Source organism: Vidua macroura, chromosome 1 (genome assembly GCF_024509145.1).
Source record: "Vidua macroura isolate BioBank_ID:100142 chromosome 1, ASM2450914v1, whole genome shotgun sequence".
NCBI lineage: Eukaryota > Metazoa > Chordata > Aves > Passeriformes > Viduidae > Vidua > Vidua macroura.
Genome location: NC_071571.1, coordinates 46,755,364 through 46,770,247, shown reverse-complemented (window position 1 = coordinate 46,770,247; position 14,884 = coordinate 46,755,364). Strand labels below are relative to the sequence as shown.

The window sequence follows — 14,884 nt, the reverse complement described above, 5'->3', positions numbered from 1 at the left end:
CCAGAAAACCTGCTCTTCTGTGGCTTCTTGTCCACAAGCTGCAGTTCCTACCAGGAGCTGTTTCCTCTGTGGGCTCTCTGTGGGTTGTAGCATCCTTCAAGGCATGTGCACCTGCTCTGGCATGGGGTCCTGCACAGGTCTCAGGTGAATTTCTGTCTGCTCCACCATAATCCTTCATGGGCCTCCAGGGAAAAAAAAACAAAAAACTTACATCACCATGGTATTTTCCAAAAGCTGCAATCTCATGGTTCTCATGGAGCAGCTCCTCCGCTCCTTCACTGACCTCGGTGACTTGAGGGTTATTTCACTCCCAATTTTCTTACTGCTTCCTCTTAAACATGCTGCAGAGTTATCTTTTTGTAAACATATCATCAATAAGGGCCCCACTAGTGTTGCTGATGAGTTCAGCTTTGGCCAGTAGTAGATCTGGTTTGAAGCTCTCTGGAACTGGCTCTTTCTGGCATTGGGAAGGCCCCTGGTCTCTTCCCACAGAAGCCACCCCTGCAATGCTCCTGCTACTGAAACCTTAACATGTAGTACAGTCAGAAAAAACACAGGCTTTCAGAAACATGTATTTAAAATTCTGTATTCTTTTTACAAAGATTTTTGCAAAGGTCCAGTCCTGAGTCAGTGATAAAACTTGATTTGGAAAGAAATTTCTGTTATTTAGCTGATGAATACTAAAACTGGAGTTTATAACTGTTTTTGTAAATTTGATCATGTATAGTTTGTGTAAAAACAACTTACAGTTTGCACAGGAACAGATGGGATAACTGCTAACTGCCTGGCTAATTAAACATCCTCTAAAAGAAGTTTTAACTAAAACATTGCATGTCTTTCATCTTAGCATTATCTCAAAAAGAGATTACCCAGGTATAGTTTAATTTAGCAAATGTTGAAAATGCTTTAAAATGCTTTTGAAAGTATGTTCATACGTTTTGTTGTCTCTTGTTTTCTTCAGGCATTTAAATATATTCTGTGGTCCTTATCTCACACAGGCCGATATGAAAAGTAAGTATTGTCTTCTCTTTTAATGTAAAACTGAATTTTGTGCTGGAAGTTCATTTGATTTGCTATATGCTACAAAATTCAGAATTCTACATTATGTAAGTCCTTTTTGAAAGGTTAGTTATGTGCAGTTCAGTAACTGAATGGATGCATTACAAACAGTATTTTTATATTATAACTAAAACTAAGGTTATCTGCTAAACCTGTTTTAGACATCTTAACCCATTTATGCCTAGATTTTATACCTAGTGATTTACTTTTCTGCTCTGTTCCTAAAGCAGTATTTATGTGCCTTTTTTTTTTCTTTTTTAGTATAAATAGTGAATGCAAATTCTTTTTACCCCATTATTTTATTTCAGGTTATAAGGATACCTGAGTTTCATCTCATGGAAATAATTTTAAAAAATCAATACTCAAGATTTCCAAATAGATACAGGGATTGAGGAAGATAGTTATGATTAGCCATTTATTTCAAAACTTGCACAGAGGGGTGAAAAATTCTGACACTTGATTCATGCTTACTGGATTAGTTGCATTATCTAATGCCGTTAGAAATGATTTTAAAATAAAACCATTTATTCTGTAGTACATAAATAATGATGGGTTTTGGGTTGTTATCTTTTTCAGAGAAGAACGTTTTAACCATGGTGAGGTAAGATTCTTTTTCTGCACAATTTTATTCCTATGTTAATGCAAATACTCAGAATTGAAATGGAGGTTGCAATGGGCTGATGCTCATACACATGGTTTTATTTGAAGCTGAGTATTTGCATCGTTATTTCCCTCATCTGAAGTTGGGCCTGGTATGTCACCAGAATAACTCTGAAATGTTGAACAAAGAAATATACTGGCCAATGGGGGTTTGTGCAAGAGAACAATCTTGGGCTTTTACTGTAGCTATTCCAAAAGACATTGAAATTAGGCTGGACTTCCTGTTTTCCACGTGAAGACTGAGGAGGAGACTGGTTCCTTTACTGGGGTTTCACATGACATATAATATTCAAATTCTGAGATATGCCATAATGAATGTTGTAGTACACATGGTTCTTTTTAGTAAAACTGTGCAAGGCAAAGTAGTGTGTCCCCCTCTGGAGCCCTCGGCACAGGAAGAACATGGACCTGTTAGAGCAGGTCCAGAGGAGGTCCACAAAAACAGAGGGATAGAACACCTCTCCTATGAAGATAGGCTGAGAGAGTTGGGGTTGTTCAGCCTCGAGAAGAGAAGGCTGCAGGGAGACTTTAATGGGGCCTTTCATTGCCTAAAGGGGACTTACAAGAAAGACAAGGACAACTTTTTAGCAGGGCCTGGTCCAGTAGGACAAGGGATAATGACTTAGAACTGGAATCGGGTAGATTTAGGCAAGCTATAGGGAAGAAATCTTAATAACAATGAGGGTGGTGAAACACTGGGATCAGGTGGCCCAGAGAGTTGGTAGATGTCTATCATGGTTTAACCTCAAGTTGCCTTAGAGGAGGTTTAGATTAGATATTAGGAAAAATACCCAAAAGTATTGTCAAGCAGTGGGATAGGCTGCCCAGGGAAGGAGTTTAGTCACCATCCCTAAAGGCATTTAAGTACATGTAGATGTGGCACTGAGGTCATGGTTTAGCAGTGGACTTGGCAGTGTTAGATTAATGACTGGACTTGACCTTAGAGGTTATTTCAAACCTAAATGATTCTATGATAATCAATCAGATAAAAGCACTGATTGCAAAAATGCCTCTGATTTAGCACAGTGCTTTGGCAAGTAACACAGATTAATGTTAGGAGTAATAAGTGCCATATCTGATGCTTTTTAGAATACTAAAGCAAGGTGCTTCTGATTGTGTCATTATCAAGGATGATCTGATTTGCTTCTCTTATTCCATACTTGTGTATTTTGGGCACTAAAAAGCAGGGTCTCTTAACTTCTATAAAGAGGTTATACAAGAAATCTTACATATTCTGTTGTTGTCTAAGTTAAGCCTGTTAATGTCTAAGGATTTTTTAAATAGCTAGCTGTTTCTCTAGCTCCATTTTCTTTTATTGTTAATGTTTCTCCTTCCTGTTATTCCATTTATTAGCATACTATATGCACTTTAGATAAAAGATAACAGTAAGTCATTATCACCATCTGAAATATTAACATCTTTACTTTGACTTGGACTCTTTCAGACAAGCTCATCATTTAAGCTGTACTGAAAATGAAGTTGTGTGTTGAAGGCAGAAATGAAAAGTATGCAAATTTGCTTCTGTGTCTTGTGGTTTTTTTTGTTTTCCTTTTCAGCTGGTATTCCACGCATTGCAGCTGTTGGCATACAGTGTCCTAGCGATTTTAATCATGAGACTAAAGCTGTTTTTAACACCGCATCTATGTATTATGGCTTCCTTGGTGTGTTCAAAACAGGTAAGCTTTTGTCCTGCAGCTATCTTAGTATTTAGAGTATTACACAGATATTTGTCCTAAAACAGATTTCTCTGTGTGTAATTGCTGAATCTGAGGGTACCAGATAAAAATAAACCAGATTATATTGCCTGTCGAAAATGGTTCCATTCTTCCCTCTTCCCAAATAAAGCAAAAGTCTTGCTTTATGCAATGTGTCCAGCTGCATTATTATACAAGTTAACATGCTGTGTCTCAAGCTTGAGCGCAGGGAGACATATTTTAGATTTACTGTATTTGCACACCTCTGTGCCACTGCAAATTTTTATTGACTATTAATTTTATCCAGTGTTTGTCTTTGTTTACACTGTGTTTTCACAGCTCTTCAGAGCTTATTGCCTTGCATATTTCTTGTCTATTAATTCTTTCCAGAAGTCTCATTTGAAGTCTTGCATGTTGAAAACATTTCAGTCATCGAAACTCATATGCCTAACTCAGACTTAATCATGCTACTTTGAATAATGTGTAACATCAAATGTTACTAGATTTCCTCCAGATATAAAAGGTCTTAGAACAGGCTTTCTGTGTTTCATTATCTGTATTTCTGAGAAGTGAACATGATTAAATCTCTGTTTAAATAGCTATTTTAGAAGCTTTGAATATGCAGCAAAAGTAGGGTAAGTAGTCCTTTTTCTGGGAAGCAGGCAGGAAGGTAGATTGAAAAATGTCTGAACAGCTGGGCCAAGTGGTGCCAAGTCTGATTGAAGGCCAGTAACCTGAAGGGGCCAGTGCTGGGTCCAAGACTGTTCAATGTCTTTGTTAATGGACTGAATGGTGGGGCAGAGTGTACCCTCAGCAAGTTTGCTGGTGGTACAAAACTGGGGGGAATGGCAGGGTCTTTCACGTGGTGCCCAGTGACAGCACCACAGGTGATGGGCACACGCTGAAACACAGGCAGCTCCCTCTGAACATGGGGAAACTTTTTCACTGGGAGGGTGAAAAGCAATGGCACAGATTGCCCAGGGACATCATGGAGTGTCCATCCCTGGCGGTATTGGGAAGCTGTCTGGACATGGACCAGGGACACTTGGCTCTGGGTGACCATGCTCAAACTGGCCTTCAGAGGTTCCTGTCACCCTGCACTGCACTGTGGTTTTGTAAAATGTCTAAAGGAGAATTAGGGTGCTATGGTGAAGGCAGTTCCTGTCTGTGGAACAGCTGATACCTGTGTCAAACAACTAGAAGATGAGCGAATGAGACAGATTTATGCGGAGAAGAGAAAGCTATCTCATGTTAGGCCAGCTGAAGAAATAATTGTTTTCCAGAAAACTGAACTGCTTCCTAAATTATCTTTAGAGAAGGGTAGTTCTTTATAACACTGGACAGATTACACAGTATCGGTCTGCTCAAATGTGCTCATCCCTTTCTCGATGCCTGATGTACTTGGCATAGGTGAAAGTGCCAAGTGTTTGCCAACATCAAATTAATCTCTACAGTTAAAATATAAAATGCTAAGAAATTATCGAAACCTCTTTCTTTTGCCACCTTGTAATTGAGTGTTTGGACTTAGGAATTTCCTCTACATGGCTGCTATTCTGGAAGATTCACAGGTGTTCAGTTTTGCAGCTCTTAGTTGTTCTTGAAATGCTGGCATCCTCTTAGGTTGTCTGGTCGTTCAAGCAATAGCAGTTACACTGGTTATTTTTCTAAGTGAACTTTCATAAGGTGTTTCTGAGCAATTTGTAATGTAGCTGCTTTTCAAAAGTCAGAAAAACAAAATGAAAAAATGTTCTTTTAACATGCAATTTCTAGATAACAATTATGATTTAAATTAAAGCTGTCCAAAGTTGATTTGTTCTTAGTTCTTTTTTTAACTGTGTATTTCTTGATGGGATTTTCTGCCCTGTTGGTTGTGGTGGTGGTATTTGTGTAGTTTTGTAGTGAAGTTCAGAACTATAAGTATTTATATATTTTGTGCCACAGTAAAGTCTGTGCTGACTCTTTTTAGCTGCATGATGACTTTTTTTTTTAAGCACCTGAGTGATAGCATTTCAGTAATTTTTCCTGGATTGTTGTGGGTGTTTAGTACAGCAGCTGAAGTCATCAGGCCAGTTAGTGACTGCTGGTGCTTTTCATAATTGCTGCATGTTGGATCTTAGAGGATGCCACTTGTCATAAGTGTGTAAATATTGGAAGGGAGGACAGTATTTTGTCAATATTTTTTTATCTGCTGCTTCCAACTGCATTTTGGCCCTTTGATTGTTCTGCTGTTTCCTATTGTAGAGTGAGGGTAAGCTTCTCAGGGAGCTGCAATTGCAGATGATAACCTGTTCTGGGAGCTGCCCCTGTTGGATCAGGTGACTCTGGTCCAATAAGTTTTCCTTCCTTCATTGAAGCATTATGGAGGCATAGTTGGCTTGAAAGAAGCAGGTCATGGGTGCTAGGGAAGGGCTTTAGATTGCTGCAGGTCAGACATTTATTTTGTGCAGAAAGGGATAAATGACCAGCAGTGTTACATGATACGGCCTGGGAATATCCTGGCCCTGGCTTGGGCGTGAGGAGAAGTGTTCAAAGAAGTGAAATCTAACTTTAAGTGAACAGCGTAAGGGAAAATAAAATAGATTTCCTTGTCCTATTATTAGTGAAGGTTCTTTTGCCTGTTCAGCTATTCCCCAGGTCGATGTTGATTGATACTGGTAGAAGACAAGCTGGATTTTTTTTCTGGTCTGACAGATGTGTGCTTGCTTTAGTAGAAAGAGGCTGATAATCTTCCAAGCAACACAGGACTGGCTTCAGCATGGTAGACAGACCCTGGCCCATAAGGCTGTTGAGCCACCATTGAGCAGATCACTTCTAACACTTAAGCAAACAATAAGAAAACTTTTTTGTTGTTCTTGTTTTGGTTGGTTTGCTTGTTTTTGTAGGGCCAGGAGAATATCAAGTGGTTTTTAATGAGCTTTTTCTATCCTACTGGCAGCTGAGGAGAAGTAAAGAAAATTGAGGCTGAAAAATCCGATTGTATGTGCAATACTGATCCAGAACTTCTTGTATGGAGGAAGATGGGACTTGTGACAAAATGATTGATTAACTGGCAGTACGCTTTATCATTGAATAAAGTTTTAGATGTTTGAGTGAACATAAGTTAATAAGTGACAATTTGGTTTTACAGATGCAAGAAAAATTTAAGCAAATTTAAGATAGGCAGTTATTGTAATTGAGGTCAATGCTATCCTTTCATCTAGCAGACCGTGAAAGCTTATCTGCAATGTTATATTAGTATATCTACTTTGTTTTGAGGCTAAAAGTTACTATTTGCACAGACAAAAAAAATTTTGTATGTTGTGTTCTTTCAGTACATTGCATGAATCCCTGCACTTTCCATTTTACCATTACCAGCAGCTTGTGGCAGCTAATGGGCAATAACATGATAATGTTCTTTTTCTGATAAAGAATATTTTCATTGTCTGGAATGCTTTCTGATGAAAAGAAGTGACCTAATGTTGATTTTCATTGGAAAGTAATTCACTTCATAACACATTTTCAATAAAAGATTTTTAATGAAATAAAAATATAAAGTAGCTGCATCTTTGCAAAGGGAGAAACTCCCTTCTTCTGTACAGCTGTATTTAAAGTATGAAAAACCTGTGATTAGAACCTTTACTTCTCTTAGGCTGAACAAAGAGGAATGATTAAATCAGGGATCAGTTCAGTTTTGTCATTTAATTTACTGTTTGTGCTTCAAATTAGGCCCAAATCTGCTGTTGTTACTGTTCCGACTTTTGACCATTTGCATCCACACATTTCCTCTTTCTGTTAGGGGAAATGATACTATCCTGAGTGGAAATTTTGAAAACAAAATAAAATAGCTGGAGAAAGACTTAAAGTATTCATTTTGGGAAAATAACCAAAAAACTAAAAACAGCCCAAAACCTTGAATTGGTAAGAAAAAAACCACATAAGGAACAGCATCCGATGAAAGAAATGCTTTTTTTGTATTGCATATATATTCAATCATTCTGGGCTCCTTGTGTAAACAAAATAGTGCTAAATTCAGGGACTTTGAACATCAATGAGGCTTTATAAAAGCATGACAGTAATGTAATTTTCTTTGATTTTAAACACTGTGGAACTGTCAAAGTTCTAACATGTCAGTGAAGTGACATTTTTGCAGCTGTTGGTGAAAAGGAGGTTTGCTCATGTAGAGCAGCCTACAAATGAATTCATTTCACTTCATCCTTCCAGATCCACACAGTGGTCAGGCCTGTTTGGGATATTAACTTTCCCTGGATAATATTGCTGTTCTTCTCAGAGTGTTTAGTGAGTCTTTAGGGATGAGAGTAGAGTATACTTTATTTTTGGAGAGGTGGCTGGAGAATTTTAATAATCTGAGGTAGTTTGTGGTTAGTTTATAAGAAAGATAACACACACTACCTAATTGGTGTAGTTAGCCTTATGGGAGCTTCTACTGAGAGAGACTTTCTTTTATTGTTTCATGCTTTAATTAAAATATCCCCAGGTAAGAGTACTATGAATGAAATGTATTTATTTAGCATGGGTTTGATATTTTTGATGTGTGGAGCCTTATATTTGGGAAAAAATGTAGTTTATACTTTCTTATTTTAGGTTTAGTTCAAATACGGATTTGGTAAAGTGTTACTGCTGAAACTAAGCTTCAACACAGCAAATTTAGTACTACTTTTTTAATTACCCATTTTCATGTGTTTATGAATATTTGCTTAGAGCCTCCAGCAAATAGTCTTTAGGAAACAATGCAAGCCCCAGTTCAAGAAAGGAAAGAGTGATTTATAAAGGAGCATTAAGCTTACTGTCCTCAAAGTCTGTCTTTCTAATAAGTTTCAAAAGTTTGCAGTACAATCTCTGATCGGTATACCACAGATAAAAACTCTAGATGGAAACAGGAGATAAAATATTGTAAAAGTCCAGGTAGCTTTATTGAGTCATCTTTACTTGCAGGTTTTGACATTTGAGATTTGACATACAACTTTAAAAGTTTACATTAACATGAGTTTATAAAATTCTTATATTTATTTAGAATTGCAAACGAAATGTGCAATATTTGTTAAACATGAGTAATTATTAGGAATTATATTCTGAAATACAGTATGTATTGTATATAATACTGTGTTCTGAACTATATTATAATACTATGAATTATAATCTCAAGTTCAGTAGAGAAGAAATAGCAGAGATGTTTCATAGTGCAATATATGTTGAGTTCCTAATATAGAAATAAAAATTAATTGTTCTGCATACAGCATTACAGAATTGCTGTCTAGGAATTAATCGATTCTTGCATTTCAGTTGTTTGGATGGCTCTTCTATAAAGTCCAGCCCAAAACATTGGTCTTTGCTATTTTAGCATTGATGACAATAGAGGGATCTGCAAACCTTCGAACTCAGTGGAACATCATGGGAGAATTTAGCAATTTGCCACAGGAAGAACTTCTAGAGTGGATACAAGTCAATACCAGACAAGGTAAACTATTTAATAATGTAGGATGTCTCCATTTATTGTGAGGTTGAGCCATGGAACCTGTCACAAATGACTGCAGAGGTGTTGCTACTATCTGTGGCTGTGGTCAGTCCACTTGTCCACATAAAAGCTATGTCCAGTGGAAAAAAGCACCAAAAGCTGTCTTTGTTAGACTCCCAGCTACTGATCTGGAGGTTCTAACCACTGGTGGAGTATTTTCAACAAAAGTGTCTTTGCCAAGTCCAATTAAAATAGGTTTTTACTTAAATAAGTATGTGGGTTCTGTATGTGAGTACGTGATCAGCATTTTGCTAGAAAAGAATTAAAAATGTCTATGTGTGTTGTGGTTGCACCCCTCATTTTCCTAAAATCTGTCAGAAAACTGGTTGGAAACAAGGTAGTTGCCTTTCTAGAGGGAATACATGTTAAAGCCATAGTGGACTGAGATTTTACTGTCCATTTAACACTGATGAAAGAGTTGTTATAATGAGTATATTATTCTACCCATTTGAGAAAAATAAGATGTATTAATTATATCTCCATTCTTAGATGCTTAGTTATCTAATTGCTTATATTGAGCTCAAGGTTACAAAAAATCCAAACTAAAGCACTGATTTTGTGCATTTCCTGTTGATGTTGCATACAGCCTTTTAAAAAGGAGTACCCTACCCTTGTCATGTTTTTTCTACAGGATTACTGGTCAGGTTGCTTCTCTAATTGTTTGATTCCTCATTTCAAAAACGCCTTTGATTGTGTTTTTCAGATGCAGTTTTTGCAGGAGCAATGCCTACAATGGCAAGTGTTAAATTGTCTACACTTCGTCCTATTGTAAATCATCCTCACTATGAAGATGCAGGATTAAGGTAAATTTTGCAGTTGAGGTTTTATTTGTGTCTGCTATTGATTCTTGTAATGTCTGTAATATACAGTAGGAATGGAATCGTGTTATGTTGTAAAATTTGTTAAAATCTCATAGAACTGGATTTGTTATTTCAGTCAGATTGAAAATGCGTTATTTATTGAGGATTTGTGTTCATCAGAATGGATACACTCTAGGGACACATATGGCTTCAAACTTACATACAAGAAAATCAGAATTAAGTTAAGGAATTGGATTTCATCAGTACATTTATATCCTTTCTTCATTCTAGTTTCTCCTGACATTGTAGACAGATATAATTTTTTTTTCCAAGATAGCAAGTATATTTATTTCTATTAGCTTTCTATGATGGGCTGCCATTTTTTGTGATAATTGGTTAAATGTTGAAGCTGAAATTTTGTAGTGGAGTTACTAAGATTTGTACTCTTGTTGTTTTCAAAATCAGGATATTTGCCTAAATTGAAATTGATTTATCTGAAAAGGTCATGAATTTCTTTTACTAAATTTAATAGTGTAGCATCATTTTTTTGTTAATTTGGTGAAATTGCTTAAAAGAAATCCAACACAACAAAAAAGCGGCAAGATAGAGAGAGATAAAAGAGAAAGGGCAGGAATTTATTTTACATGACTTACGTCCTTAGTTCTCTACCTGACATTAACTGGCTTTAACTTTTGGTCAGCCCTGAATTGGTCAGACAGTGGGAGTTGGATGATCAGTGTAGGTCCCTTTCAACTGAAATGTTCTGTCCTAGTTACAAAATCATTGGACAGGGCATGTTTGGGAAAAATAAGGTATAGGCAATACCTGTATTAAGTGTCAGAAAATAGATGGGCTTTAACAGCATCGTGCTTTGCACATTCAGAGGATATTACTGGATGTCATATGGACTGGAGGTCTTCTTAAAGGTCTTCTAGTTCCAAAACAGGCTCATGGTGTCCAAGGGCTGATTTTGCTTGATGACAATAGGCGGACTCCAGGATTTGTGCTCTGCATTTCAAAATGTCCCAGCAAGGGCAGTGTGACCATAGTGACACATAGTGACAGGGATCTTTTGTGGGGAGACTTGGCAGAGGATTGATTCCTCCTGATCACCCCAGTCCAAGCAAGGTTGTTTCTAGCCTTGAGTATTACGTGGTGAATGCATTGCTTTGACATCTTAAGCTTCCAGTTCATAGTAACCATGGATCTTGTTACACAGTTATCTCCTGCTACAGAAAAACCGGGCTGTCTGCTTTGTTCTTGGAATTATTATATTTCTGAAGACGTAATCATACTTAAGCAAATGACACTATTAACGTAAACTTTGCTTCAGTATAGTTATCTTGTGAAATAAAAAAGTCTTTCTCTCCAGTTTAAGGTTAAAGCTTACATTTTCATGCTCTATTGCAGCTAACCCTTAGATTTTTCTTTTTGAAGGGCCAGAACTAAAGTAGTGTATTCCATGTACAGTCGAAAACCTGCAAGTCAAGTAAAAAGAGATTTGATGAAACTAGGAGTGAATTACTACATCCTTGAAGAGTCATTGTGTGTAAGCAGAAAAAAGTAAGTAATCTCCCACTTTCTCACAAGAATAATGCACCCCTCAAATATGTAGTCTAAGATTCATATAAAGTTTTGGGATGTTGATTTGTGCTTTATTTATTAAAAGTGTCCAAAATACATTTTTGTCCAGCATCTGTAGATAGTAACTGATATAATTGACTTTGCCCTCATTAACAGCCTTGTGTTCTTTGTGTGAACCTGGAAAGCTGTGTTGTATGTGTTTTTAAATTTACTGTAAAACTGAAGGAATTAAGTCATTACAAAGGAAATAAGCAGTTACTCTGATGGCAAGAACAGATGTGTGTGTATATTGAAAGCCTATGAATAGGTATGAATAAAAGGTGCAGAGTAAAAGACAGTTGGAGCACCAAAATGTTATGATCACTAATAGTCACTAAAACTTTTGTGACGTTTAAGATGTTCTTCAGAAAGAGCTGTGCATTTACTTCCCCCCTCACCCCCCCCTTGGTTTCTCTTTCTGGCCTCCAGAGCACAATTAGTTCAGATTTTTGATTTTATTTTCTTTTCATTTGGAATGAAATCAAATTTATCTGTTCAATTTCTTTTCTATTATCTTTGATAAAATTAGAATATTCTCAGTTATTATAACTTTGAAAGGCAGTTGTACAGGGAATTCATGTTGGCTGTGATCTTTTATAAAAAAACAAGGAATTACTACTTTTCTAAGGTGTTTTATTTCCTGAATTTTCTTTAGAAATGTTAGCAATATGTATATCACCCTCCATTTTATAGGAAGATTTAAGGATCCCTGGTAATGTATAATGTGTTGCATAATTTGCGTTGTTTTATGTGCTTCCTCCTCCAAATAACTTCTTCATTAATTGCATAACCACAAAAGCCAGATGCATTTTACACATTCTCAATACTATTTTTAATTTACTACTATATTTATTGATTTTGTAATCTGATATTTTTCTAATATAAAGACAAATTTTTAAAAATACAGATGGCACAATCAAGTATTCATGGGGCACTATGAAGCAAGCTTCATGGATTTTTTTATGGCATTTCTTCATTTCTCTTTTCGTATTCCTATTTTTTAGGCCTGGCTGCAGTATGCCTGAAATTTGGGATGTCGAAGATCCTGCTAATAGAGGAAAAATTCCTTTATGTACCATTATGAGCAAGGATTCCAGGCCATATTTCATCACAGTATTTGAAAATAGTAATTACAGAGTATTGAAGATTCCAAAGGAATAACATTTCAATGCAATGAAGCATCAGTCTTTCAAATCTTTAAACTAGTAACTGTAAGAATTCTAAATCAGAAATACCTTTTTTACTAGACTTAAAATGGAAAAATGTATATTTTATTTTTTACCATTTTAAGTGAATTCTAATTATAGAAATATCTTAAACCTAACAGTTTGGATTTCTATTTCAGGGTCAGTCCCTTGAGATTTGCTATGCAAATGATTATATGTTTGCACATTTTATTTAACACTGATCCAAAAAGAGCTAAAAGTAGCTATGGAAAAGTTCGTAGGTGGACTTGAAACTACATTTTTTGGTGCATGTTATTGGAATCCTATTGATATTTAAAAAGAAGACTAATAAGGGTAATATTTGCAGTAAGCAATAGTTTAGCTTCTCAGTGTCCAAGGGTTTTTAGCATTGTTATGCATCCAGAATAAGCTGGCATAATATACATGAAATTTTTAAGGGAAAATGCTTTATTCAGGAAAAATCTGTCATAGCCTTAGAAAGATACTAAAATAAATCCTTCATTGCCTTAACTAGACCTTCAGCGCCTAACTTGATAAGAAATTACTTTCAAAATTTAATGCCCTTTTTCCTTTCCCTATATATTAGATCCTGCCTGGACTTTTTCATCAGCATTAAAGAAAAATGAAATTTATCCCAGTTGTGCTATGGGTGTAGTCAGTTGTGTGGGTATAATTGCTCCAGCATTATTAGACTGGTTCTGCTGTTTTTCTGTCATCTTGATGTCACACCAGTATTATAATTAGATAATAGACAGCTCACTTTCCGAGATACCCAGTCCAAGGACACCCTTTAGTCATTTAACTGACTTGGTAGAATTTTTGTATGTTTATTGCCATTGGGAGCTATCACAGTAATTGTGATTCTACAGCATCATAAGAGTGCTAAGGTCTGATGTTTCACCATGTGTCTTTCATGGTTTGGATTTGTTTCAACTAGTTTTTTTTTTTTTTTTTGTTCACATCAGTCTGTTGGTATGACTGGTCTTTTTAGCCCTAATAACATCTGGTGATCCTGGATGTTATAGGGACACCATCCATCACGCCTGTAACAGTGTCAATTAAATGGGAACCTGTGATAAAGTAGTAGTATAACAACTGATCAGTATTCTAAAACGTCTTATTTTTTTATAATCTGTTTTATTGAGAGGGTGAGGGAGAATGGCTGAAAATGCATTAGCTTTTTAACTTTTACAGAGTAGATTTTGGAAAAATTTCTATAAGGAAACTCACAAAAAAAAGGGCTTTTGGGAAGTCTCTTTTTAAAATGTTAAGTGAATTCAAGGAAGCAAGAGAAAGTCTTTATATAAACATTGTGACTAGTGTTTCGGCACAAAAAGGTACTGTATTTTTATGAAGTTTATGCCAACTGTTGACATGTACTTATGTGGTTAAATAAAAAAGAGAAAGATGGAAATTGTGCTCATGTTTCTGGTAGGTGTTACACTTCTCTTATGTCTGTTAAACTGAAATTTAACACAGTTACCACAGCAGATACAATTGAAGCCGAACTTTCAACTAAAAAAATGCACAGAAGGGCTGCAGATGATTAAACCAAAATCGCACACCTCTTTCTGGCTTCCTTTTTATTCAAAATATCAGTGCAGAAATATGTGAAAAGACTGGTGGAATGAAGAAATATTTGAAAGTTAAGGTTCAAAGATGTGCTTTAGTAAAAATGTTCATCATTTGTTGAGGAGGTGACTGTTACTCAGTACATGGCCAGATGCTGCAAATTTTCATCTCCAGGGATATTATGCTGTTCCTCTCTTTAAACTGCTCTGAAACCCAAATAATTATTTTCATCTGTTTGATATTAATGTGATAAAATTTAGTAATGAAAAAGTATAGAGTAAAAAATGCAGCATATGATTGTGATTAAGAAATCTGTGAATTCTTGAATCAGGTGTCTTGTGTTATGAATTTCCTGTCAGTAATTTGCTCTCAGTTTCAAAGGAAAAATTTTTATTTAAATGACACAACATTTAACACATAGGAACACCATGTTAACATTATGCTTTTCACTGCAACCTCAGCCAGAAAACACAAGTTGGAGGCTTCTTAGCTCTCATTGAAGTTGCTTTTCTCTTCGCAACATCCGAATCGATAAATGCGTAACACAAGTAAGTTTGGCTTTAAATACATGCAGGCCTTAAAGTAATTTAGGCACAAAGCTGGAACAGTTCCATACTTGAAGACAGTTCCCATTACATTTTAGTAATATTGGCTAATTGTGCTGGTTTTGGCAGTGGGCCTGTGTTTTGGCAGAGCCAAGGTGTACTGCCACACTGGATGGGAAGTTGGGGGTGTGTGGGAGATGGGGATGAGACACAGCCAGGACAGATGACCCAA

General features: G+C 36.2%; 1 protein-coding gene across 1 annotated transcript in view; it reads left to right on the top strand.

Moving 5' to 3' along the window:
- Nucleotides 1-13,958, top strand: part of DPY19L1 (dpy-19 like C-mannosyltransferase 1) — a 45,050-nt gene extending 31,092 nt beyond the window's left edge. Inside the window, exons 17-23 of the mRNA XM_053993852.1 lie at nucleotides 962-1,011; nucleotides 1,636-1,660; nucleotides 3,276-3,395; nucleotides 8,694-8,868; nucleotides 9,629-9,728; nucleotides 11,163-11,288; nucleotides 12,353-13,958. Coding sequence (XP_053849827.1) covers nucleotides 962-1,011; nucleotides 1,636-1,660; nucleotides 3,276-3,395; nucleotides 8,694-8,868; nucleotides 9,629-9,728; nucleotides 11,163-11,288; nucleotides 12,353-12,509 — 753 coding nt within the window. The 3' untranslated portion in view covers nucleotides 12,510-13,958. The remainder of the gene's footprint in view (nucleotides 1-961; nucleotides 1,012-1,635; nucleotides 1,661-3,275; nucleotides 3,396-8,693; nucleotides 8,869-9,628; nucleotides 9,729-11,162; nucleotides 11,289-12,352) is intronic.
- The last annotated feature ends 926 nt before the right edge of the window (nucleotides 13,959-14,884 follow it).